At 41.0% G+C, this 11,535-nt stretch overlaps 1 protein-coding gene across 1 annotated transcript; it reads left to right on the top strand.

The window, feature by feature from the left end:
* Window positions 1–210: 210 nt before the first annotated feature.
* On the top strand, window positions 211–5,880 carry LOC115929606. Its single transcript, XM_030999142.1, has one exon. It carries the CDS (start codon window positions 211–213, stop codon window positions 5,878–5,880), a length of 5,670 nt encoding a protein of 1,889 aa, XP_030855002.1.
* Window positions 5,881–11,535: the final 5,655 nt, after the last annotated feature.

The following is an 11,535-nucleotide window of genomic DNA, read 5'->3' as shown; positions in this document are numbered from 1 at the left end:
TCAGAAATAGATCTATGCCAGTTAGCTGCAGCTGATATCGCCTGAGTTACAAGCGGTGCAGAATATGGAAAGAGGCTGGAAAACCTGCAACAGTGAATGTGGTATAGAAGAATAAGCACATGAAATGCATACTTGAAAGCCTTAGGTTGACAGCAGCCGTCATGGATACAGCCCCACATTAGGATTGTTGTGTCAGTGGATCAGATCATCATGGAAGGGCAGGATGAACAAGATCCAGCTACTAGTATTCGGATGGACCCGTTACTGCATGATCGAGACCCATGGATGGAAGTCAACCAACTGTTTGACTCTCCTTCAATGAACGCAGGAAAACATTCAGCGATGGAGAGGGTTGAAGTAGATGACAGTGTATCTCAAATATCAAGCAAATCAACATCACATTCCAGGAAATTTTTGATGGAAACAGCCATGAAGAGAGCAGAATTGCAAGCAAAGTTGAAGAGTTTAAAAAGGAAACAGGAGCTCGAGAAAGAAGAGCAGGACTTAATTAGAAGAAAGGAGCAACTTGCTGTTGAGACCGAATTAGCTGCAGCTACAGCCCAAGCAGCAGCATTACAGCAGTTCGACGATACGGTAGCTTTTCACCAGCCACCTGCATTACCAACCTTTGCTCATGTAACACATGAAAGTGATAGGAACCAAACAAGTCACAAAGTCAAGAATGCAGATTGCTCAGAAGAGAGTTCAACACAAGGACGCAAGAACCGAGAACATTTGCAAGATGTACGAGTAAGTGGAACAAATTCTGATAGTGATGTTGATTGGGTAGAGCTGCAGCGACAACAAACCCAACTTACGTACATGCTCTTAGAATGTCATATGAAGTCCGCCTTACCGCAAAGGAACATTCAGCCTTTCGACGGGAATCCCCTGAACTACCACGCCTTTAAGAGGGCTTTTCAGCATGTAATAGAGTCCAAGACATCGGAGGACTCTGACAAACTATATTATTTGGAACAATATACTAGGGGAAAGGCGAATGAGATGGTCAGAAGCTGCATGTATGGAGGTGATTCCAAGGCAGCATTCAACAAGGCAACAATGCTGCTAGAAAGCAAGTTTGGCGATAAGCATCATGTTCTGGACTCTATGATCATCAAGGCAATGGCATGGCCAAACATTAGAGGTGAGGATCCGGAGGGCCTGCTTAGTTATTCATTGTTTGTGACTGAGCTAGGCAATTTGGCTAAGGACCTACACCTTCAACAGGAGATTGACCACGCACAACACTTGAAGATGGTCATATCAAAGCTGCCGTTCAGGCTGAGAGATAGATGGAGGAGCTATGTCGACGGCATACTCCAGAATCGGGACGAGCCACTCTCATTCAAGGACGTGGTTAGTTTCATTAGTAAACAGGCCCGGATAATCAACAACCCTATCTATGGCAATATTGTAGGACCTGCCAGAGCTGGAGAAACGCAGACAAAGACAAAACCCTTTCCAGGGAATAAACAGGGCTTCAGCTCCAGCATGAAGAAGAGCGAGGAAGCGAAGTGTTTGTATTGTGACATGGAAAATCACCTTACAGCAGAATGCAAGGCCCTAGGAAAGAAACCTCATGAGGAGAAACTTGCATTTTGCAAATCCAAAGGACTGTGCTTTGCCTGCCTTCAGTCTTCACATCTTGCCAGGGACTGTAAACAGAGGACGACCTGCAAGATTTGTCAAAGGTTACACCCCACCCTTCTTCATAGAGATTGGGCACCATCGAAACAAGTGAAAAGGAATGGTGAATCAGAGAAACAACGTACTAATGACGACGTTGGAGCTAATAGGAAGAAGGAGGAAAGCTCGGAAGGACAAACAGAAGGAGAAGAAATTGGAAATGAAAATTTCCCAGACGTAAAGCGCACGTTATCCAACCGCACTTCTATGCAGGACTCCCAACCGGCCATTGTGCCTGTGACTGTACGCTCAAAGCAGACAGGGAAATGTGTACACACATACGCATTCATTGACAACGGGAGTAACGCAACTTTCTGCACAGAAGAGTTAAAAAACAAACTAAATGCCAGAGGAAGAACGCGCACTATCCAGCTTCAAACATTAACAGATGATAAGCTGGTCAAGACCTGCATACTGCAAGACCTGGAGGTAGCTGATGTGAATGAGAACACATATATACCACTTTCTGACGTCTACATACAGCCCATCCCTGTAGACAAGTCAGACATACTGAGAAGGAATGACATTGCAAGATGGCCCTACTTACAAGAAATAAACTTGCCGGAGATCAATGCAGACGTGGGCATCCTCATTGGCAATAACGTCCCTAAAGCAATGGAACCACTGCAGGTTATCAATAGTCAGAACGACGGACCATTCGCTTGCAAATCTATCATAGGGTGGATGGTTTTTGGAAGCTGCAAGCAAGAGAGAAGTGGGTCCAAGATAGCCTCCCACAGAGTCCACGTGATGGAAGATATTCAGCAACAGCTAAATAATCTCTACAACACTGAGTTTTCAGAACGCTTGATGGAAGATAAAGTCGAAGAATCCAAAGAGGATAAACGATTTATGGAAAAGGTTGAAGGATCCATCAAGCTAACACAAGGGCATTACCAAATCGGACTGCCATTCAAGGGAGACGTCGACCTGCCCAACAACAGGCCCATGGCAGAGCAGAGACTCAACCACCTGCAGAGGAAGTTCGCTAGACAGCCGCAGTTCCATAGGGAGTATGTAGGGTTTATGGATAAGGTGCTGAACAAACAGTACGCTGAAAGAGTACCAGAAGACGAGTTCCTTAGAGAAGATGGAAAGATGTGGTTTATTCCTCACCACGGTGTATATCACCCACAGAAGCAAAAAATTAGAGTGGTGTATGACTGTGCAGCTTCTTTCAAGGGCAAGTCACTGAATGACAATCTTCTACAGGGGCCGGACCTCACAAATAGTTTGGTGGGTGTATTAACAAGGTTTCGTCAAGACCGCATAGCAGTAATGGCAGACATAGAAGCCATGTTCTCACAAGTGAAACTGCTAAAGGAAGAAAAGGATCTACATCGATTTCTGTGGTGGCCAGATGGCAATGTCGCTCAACCTATTGAGGAATACCGCATGACTGTTCATGTGTTTGGGGCTAGATCTTCACCAGCTTGTGCCAATTATGCCCTGAAGCGCACAGCAGAAGACTTTGCAGAGGACAAGGTGGCACATATCATCAAGCGCAACTTTTATGTTGACGATTGTTTGTACTCAAGCTCAACAGTCCAGGAAGCTGCAGAGCTATCAGAGGGCCTACAAGAAGCCTGTAAGAAAGGAGGATTCCACCTCACAAAATGGGTGAGCAATGACAGAAGAGTATTGAATGCCATACCCAAGGAGGAGAGAGCAAGTACAGTGCAGGAGCTAGACTTTGACAAGGACAAGTTGCCAACAGAGAGGGCACTTGGCATGCTGTGGCATACAGATGAAGATGTTTTCAGTTTCAAGATTCAGCTGAAAGACAAGCCAGCCACAAGGAGGGGTATCTTGTCAACAGTGTGCTCCCTGTTCGATCCACTAGGATGTGCTTCCCCAGTGCTACTCCCTGCAAAGCACTTACTTCAGACCCTCTGCCGACTAGGATTAGGATGGGACGAGACGATTCCACCAGACCTGCTGAAAAAATGGGAAACATGGAAAAGAGAACTCCCAAGACTGTCAGACTTTAAACTTTCCAGGTGTTTGAAGCCAGAGGGGTATGAAAACCCAAAGTCTGTGACACTGCACCATTTTGCAGATGCAAGTGAGAAGGGATATGGAACAGTGTCATACTTGCGAATGGTGAATACCAGGGATGAAGTCCAATGCTCATTCCTCTTGAGCAAATCTAGAGTGGCCCCTCTTAAACAGACGTCGATCCCGAGAATGGAGCTTACAGCCGCCACGGTAGCAGTAAGGATAGACAAAATGGTAAAACAAGAACTTGACATCCCAGTAGATGAGACCTTCTTCTGGACTGATAGTACCTCTGTACTACAGTATATCCAAAGCGAAACAGGGAGGTTTAAGACATTCGTCGCCAATCGAGTTGCCCTGATACAAGAAGGATCTGAATCAAGTCAATGGCACCACATAGAAACTTCGCTGAATCCGGCAGATGTATGCTCCAAGGGAGTCAAGGTAGATCGATTCCTAGCAATGAGATTCTGGAAGGAAGGACCCGAATTTCTTCAAGCTTCAGAGGACCAGTGGCCTAAGCAACCCAGAAATGCATCACACGACGTAAACAATGATCCCGAGGTGAAGAAGAAGAAGATGTACGTTACAGAGGTCTCGGAAGTAACGGCCAGTGAGAGCAAATGTATGGCCACTGCTGTGAGCAAAGAGGAAGAAGATGATGTCCTGGAAAGATTGATCAACCATTATTCAGACTGGTACCACCTCAGAAAGGGAGTAGCATGGCTACTAAAATTGAAAGGGCTGCTGAAAGAGAAAATGAAAGGTCAGCAGAACACACGAGAGAATCCACCCATGTTATTGACAGTGGAAGATATTAGACAAGCTGAGGAAGCAATACTGATACACGTTCAAGACAGAGCGTTCCCAGTAGAGGTTGTGGCTTTGAGGAAACAGGCACACGATGTCAACCAAAGGACAGGAAGGTTGCAGCCAGGGGTCAGAAAATCAAGCCCTATCTACAAATTAGACCCTCAGATGGACAATGGCCTACTTAGAGTAGGAGGAAGACTTAACAAGGCAGCCTTGCCTGAAGAAGCAAAACATCCAGTCATCCTACCAAAGAGAGGACATGTGTCTGAACTCATCTTGCGGCACATTCATGAAAACTCAGGACATATGGGAAGAAACTATGTCTTGGCAAAACTCCAGCAACGATATCACATAGTTGGTGCAATTTCAGCCATCAGGAAAGTCGTCAAGAAATGTGTCAAGTGCCGACGTCAAAGAGGGCGGGTAATCCAACAGAAGATGGCCGACCTACCCATAGACCGACTGAGACCGGACGATCCACCTTTTACACGAGTTGGAGTCGATTATTTTGGGCCGATAGGAGTGAAAAGAGGACGCTCTACAGTCAAGAGATATGGCGTAGTGTTCACTTGCCTCGCCATTCGGGCCATACACATAGAGAAGGCTGATTCACTAGATACGGATTCCTGTATCGCAGCAATTCGGAGATTTATTGCTCGAAGAGGAGCAGTCAGAGAAATGAGATCGGACAATGGAACGAACTTGGTTGGGGCTGAGAAAGAACTAAGAAAAGAACTTGAGAGCTGGAACCAGGCCCAGCTCAGCAACTCACTATTGCAAGTAAACATCAAGTGGACCTTTAATCCACCTGGAGGTTCACACCACGGGGGCGTATGGGAGAGACAGATCAGGACGATTCGACAGCTGCTCTTCTTCCTTACCAAACAGCAGACCATGACGGATGAAAGTTTGCAGACACTCTTCTGTGAAATAGAAGGCATTATCAATTGCAGACCCATCACCAGGGTTTCAGACGATGCTAACGATCTAGAGGCTCTGACACCAAACAAGCTCCTGACGTTGAAGGCTACCCCGATGTTACCCCCATCGGTTAGTAGGCAGACCGACTGCTACGCACGACGTAGATGGCGGCAGGTTCAATATCTGGCAGACGTCTTCTGGCGACGTTGGCTGAGAGAGTACTTGCCGCAGCTCCAGGCCAGGCAGAAGTGGGTACATCCTAGTCGCAACATCCAGGTTGGTGACGTAGTGCTGGTAGTGAACGAGACAGCACCTCGTAACTTCTGGCTCATGGGAGTAATCATCGGCATCACTCCAGATCGACAGGGCATGGTTCGACGGGCGGAGGTGAAGACCAAGACGGGCACCTATTCGCGACCCATCAGCAAACTGTGTCTCCTCTTGGAAGGAGATTCATGAGCACTTTGAATTTGTGAAATTGTGATTCCATAAAGAGATATACGCTATTGAGACACCTTTTAAGTTTCTTCACGGGACCAACTCATCAAATTTTGGAGCAAGTCAAGTTGGAAATCAATTTTGGAGTCCGTTTGTGATAATTATATGTGTGAAGTAATAAGTGGTGCGAGCCTAGCGCCGCCATAATAAAGCTCAAGTTTCATATTTGGATCAATCGCGAAGCCTTTAATTGTTGGATCACAAGCTTGGAAAATGTTGATTTTAGAAAAGATTATCATTGTGATATATGGTGCGAGCCTAGCGCCGCCACTTCATGTATTTACCAAGTGAAATGTTTTCATTGGACCAAACGCGAATTTGTTCACTAGGAGTCACAAGTTGGACCACTCTGCACCTTCTATTCTGTCGCGTAATCAAGCCGTAGAGATGGCAGCAGAGGCACAGAGTATGCAGATTCGAAAAAGACTAAAAGACTTGATTATTGTGCAAAATCTGGCTATCATGGACTGACTAAGGAATAAACTCAGACTTTGGACATTTAAAAGAAAAAGTCAGATTATTTGAACATGATATAGACAGAGACTCAGTGAAAATGCATTTTATGTATACATGTAGAAAAGATTCTTGCCAATTTGAATGCTATTTCTAACAGTTTCATAAGCATATTTTGTTATTCAGTGAATTGCATTTGAGGAGTGTAAAATGTATGTACAATGTACCTTTGAAATGGTGGGCACAGTGACACAGATGTCTTTTAGAAGTTGAAAGAGAAGATAATAGAAATATTGAATATGTAAAATATATGAATTATTGTTTGATCATCTATGATGTAATTGCTAGAATATGAATATTTAAATTTAAATTTCTGTGACAGAAAAAAGGGAGTAGAAAACAAAAGTCAAATACAAAACTTTGGGTCATGTTCCACTTTTCAGGTAAATATTTGTCAGGAACTCAGGAGAGAAAAATCTTGCATGTATTTAAAATGTCATATGAGATATTTGGAAGCATATTTTGTGTTGCTTTTAAAGTGTAGATTTATGTGAAGTGCATGATTATAAAAGACAATGGGTTATTATTTTGAAGGATACAATGTCAAGATTTTTTAGGAATCAAGGAATGTATATAATGTGCATATTTGTGTTGACGCAAATATTTGGTGTACAGGTTATTTTAAAGCAGATGCTATTTTGGTTTTGAGACAAAATTTCAAAGAGTTTATACAAGACGATAAAAATTGTATTATGGGCATTAATAGTGCTTAGTGAAGGCAGAACTGTACACACTTGACTATTTTGAAGACGTTAATGTTTTTATAGCAAATGAGTTCGTTGTATATAATTAGAGGTGAAATAATTTTGCTATGTTCAGATTTAGTGTCAGGATATTTACATTTGGAAAGTTCTTTTATAGAAATGGCAGTGTTTGATAGCATGATTTGAACAAATCGTGTCATTTGCTTTGTTGTTACATAGCTACTGTACATATAAAACGACACTTTGCATGCTTAGTTTGCACGAAAGAAATGCTTTACTGCATTCGTTAGAAGGGACATGACATTCGATTGTGTTGTTTATTTGTACAAATTCTGAAAGAGACAGAAAATAACAAAAGTCCAAAATTATTGCGAACATTGTTAAAAAGGGATTCAACTCAGTGACAAGAGTTTGAATCAAGACTAGTCATCTGATGACATGTTTCGATAAGGAGAGTTGTTTGATAGTCTTAGTCCACAGTATACTTCTGAATTCAGTGGAACTTGAAAGTGTACACCCTAAAATAAGAGGTAGTGGTTAATCTAGTTCTTAACCATTTAAATCTTTGTTGCGATATTGTGGCTCTCATTGTCATTGTTTTTATTGTAGTTTGAGTAGAATTTAGAGTTGGACAGATTTACGACCAAAGCATATTATTGTTACCAAGATTCTATTGATAGCTAAGGCCTGATTTCATTGTGCATGCATGTCTTTATTATATCGGTGCAAAACCAAATTCAGTTTATCTGTGCTATGTATTGGAGTCAACAGTACTTGCCTTTTTTAAGATAGGGCTGCATTGCAGCATTCCAGAGTGTTTTCTTAAGGTGCCAACATCATTTATAGTGAGTTTACAAGTTACTAACCTATGCAAAAATCTTTCATTTTGTGACACAAGCGGGCTTTCTTGTCCAAAGATAGTAAAAAGAGCCACAAGAGGTTGGTTTTTGTTTGACAAACTGATAATAATCAGGAGTATAGACATTCATAAGCTAGTTAAAGGTTAAATTGTCATTGGTATTTTCTAAATGATGGCATTGAGGTGTTTTTTGTGTCATGTAGGTGTTGTGGCATGTTAGAGCCACAGTTATGCATATTTTATTGCATTGAGTTACGTGTATATAGTTTGACTTTGAAAAGGTTTTGAGTTTTTATTAGCAGGAACTTTTGAAAATAATACAGGAATAAGATTTAATCAGAATGATTCGAGAAAGCCATATGGTTATTATTGTTTTTTGGAAGTATAAGAAAAGGTGTAATTTTCTGTCGGCTTGCCTCTGAAAATTAAGGGGCCGGAAATGTAGATGCCAAACTAATGCAAGAGCGCCATCTCTTGTCGGTTTTAAAATTTAATAAGTTTGAGGGGAGGAAAAGCGCGAATAATCACTGGCAGTAACCCTTGGAAACAAGACAGAATTTTAACCTCTTCTCCCTACTTCATATTTCCGTTTTATGATCTTGTTTGGTTTTGGACAACAATTGGAATGGATGCAATCATTGTATAATAACATTGTGATCGACCCGACGTGAGTAACGTGAAATGTGGTTATAGTAAAGGCTTCAAAATTAAAGTTTTCGAGACATTATATTGGTATTCGACAATTGATTTCTACACTTGCAATTGCAATTCTACAGTACGGTACGTGGATTGACGATGTACGTGTGAATAGTGTCAGATTGCGAGATATTAAAGGACGGAACGGAGCTGAGAGGAGCGTTGAAACTATAATAAGGTGAACTTGGGTTCTTGGCCAGTCAAAGGTGATCGTGAACAACAAGGGACCAGTGCAGTACCAGTCTGATAAATGAGAATATGACTAGAGAGGTCTATGAATAGAGCATGATCACTAGTTGTGGGTGTATTTTGAGTCGAAAGAATGACGTGATTGGACAGAATACAGTCAGAGAATTAATGTCGAGGTCTAAGCCTAGACCTCCAGACCTAGTCTAAAAACGGAGAACTAAAGACAGACTATCTGACTACTTCAAGGTCATTTTGCACCCACAATCTGATAATTTGATCTGAAGATTGTCATTACTTTTATTCTGTTATCAAGGAAATAATGCTTTATTTGAATTATGAAGTGCATGTATTAAATAACTGGAAGTCAGGCTTCAAGTTTGATTCTGTTTGTATTGTCATGAAACTAATGCATCTGTGTGTATCATGAAATGTATGAAATAAATGGAAGAAGTTAAAAAAATTACAAACATTTCATTAACACATTTCTTTTCTTCATCACCAAATCGTTTTTTTTTTTAAAGTCAAATCAGCTCAGAACTGGTTGTAACTTTACATTCGGGTTAAGCTATGGTCACAAATCAGAGCAGCGACCGACCGATCAGTAGCCTGCTCAGTCGCTGCTGGAATTTAGGCATCGCCCAGGCACCTAGCGTATTTTGGGCGGCGAGTGAAAAGTGAGCAGGCGCCGCCCAAATTTTAACTCCACGCTAAAACTTCAGCGGCGACCGAGCGATGCCCTAAAAACGAGCAGTGCCTGGGCGGCCACCGGGCAGAACTGGTTAAAAACTCGCCGCTCGGCCGCCGAGCAGGCTACTTTTGGGTAATGTGACCATAACATTACTTAGGGCTTATAAGGCCTTAAATAAAAACTTGTTGTATTGCCCTTTGCAACCGACCCAAAAATCAGAAAATCTATGGTCGGCATTTTAAAAAAGTTTTTTTTTTTTTAACCGTTTTTTTTAGATTTCTTTTTATTAATGAATAAAAATATATATATTTTGTTTGTTTAAATGGGATATAAATGCATGAAATCAAATTATTCCAAATTCTCACTCGTGCAAACTTTGGATAATTAGGAGGTGAAAAATATATCAATGGAATGATGACGCTGAAGCACATGTATTAAAGCATTAAAAACTGAGAAATATCAGCTAAAAGAGGGCGGGAAAAAGTTTTTTTAAAAATCCGAATCTGAAAATATCGGCCCAAAGAGGGCGACAAAAAAAAGTTTTAAAAAAAACAAAAATTCGGACCGACCAACCCATGTTTTGGCACACAAAGGGCAATACAACAAGTTTTTATTTTAGGCCTAATGGTAATGACACAAATTAAATTTGCTATGAACATATATAGCTGCATTACCAAGACTTGCTTTTAAGTGTCAATAGCATCAACAATGATGTCAGATTAGGTAGTGGAGCCCAATAAATTATAACCTTTGATCTAGAGTGTGGGAATATTATCTGTTTGATGTTTGGGAAGATGCCATCTATATTTTTTGAGTGTGATCACTTGCAGCTAATATGTCTTTCTCTCTTCATTGAACTCGTATTCAGTACCTTTTTCACAAATCTCAATTTATCAGGGGTGGTATTCTGAAAGCTCTCTTCCATTTAATTAGCGCTTAATTAGCAATTCGGTATTCTAAAATCTCACTTTATTTTTTAGTTGGCAAGAGATTCATTGCATGTACTGCTATAATGCATGCCTGTAGTGTGCTTGCAGAAGAGATGATTAGTTTTGGTATTCTGAAAACTGTTAGCAGTTAATTAACTACAAAAAGATAAAAAATTATCTTTACTTTAATCAAGAAAGTCAAATTATGGCATGTCCTTCTGAATTTTAAAGTGGCTCGTGCAGGCTGCTGTTCACCACACATTTTCCTATGTTAAAGTTGAAGTGCATAAACACCTCTTTTCTCTGTAACAAAGCATTTCATTGGTGGAGATGGGACATAATGACAGTACATTTGTGAGGATGACATATTTGAGTAAATGAGAGTTTTCTCATACGTTTTTTATATGACAAAGCAGTCTCATACTCAGTGTTTGTTTGTTTTTCTTGAGCTTTTAGAATATTGCCCCTGGCTTTGATCCCCAGTCTCCATGTGTTATCTCTCATTCCATTTGAGGCCCGCCATCACTCTCACTTCCTACTTCATCATCATTCTCTGTCTTCCAACTTTCATCAATGCTCTCTGCATTCCTACTTTCATAATCTCTCTCTATTTTCTTCATCACCCCGTCTTGCTACTTTCATCATCACTCTCCGTCTCCCTACTTTCCTCATCTTTCTGTCATCTTACTTTCACTACTCCCTACTTGCATCATTACCATCTATTTTCTTCATTGCCCCTTTCTTTCTTATCTTCTACTTTCATCATTCTCCATCTTCACAATGTCTTCCTACTTTTATCATTTTCTATATTCCTACTTTCATTATCACTCTTTGTATTTCTTCTTCCAACACTTTCTGTCTTCCTAATTCCATCACCGCTGTTTTCCTCCTTTATTAATCACTAATCAAATGTTCTGTAGTACATGTATGTACCTTCTACCACTCAATTCAGCATCATCAAGCTTTCTCTTTCTCTCTCTATCCTATCTTTCCACCCATATTTTATTGTATTTCTTCTTTATCTATCAATCATTCAAT

Source organism: Strongylocentrotus purpuratus, unplaced genomic scaffold (assembly GCF_000002235.5).
Source record: "Strongylocentrotus purpuratus isolate Spur 01 unplaced genomic scaffold, Spur_5.0 spur5_scaffold_5, whole genome shotgun sequence".
In the NCBI taxonomy this organism is placed as follows: Eukaryota; Metazoa; Echinodermata; class Echinoidea; order Camarodonta; family Strongylocentrotidae; genus Strongylocentrotus; species Strongylocentrotus purpuratus.
This window is presented reverse-complemented; position numbering and strand designations above follow the sequence as displayed.

What these genes read in the sequence shown, in the direction of transcription:
- LOC115929606 (XM_030999142.1), top strand. Translation starts at nt 211, where the DNA reads ATGGAAGGGCAGGATGAACAAGATCCAGCTACTAGTATTCGGATGGAC.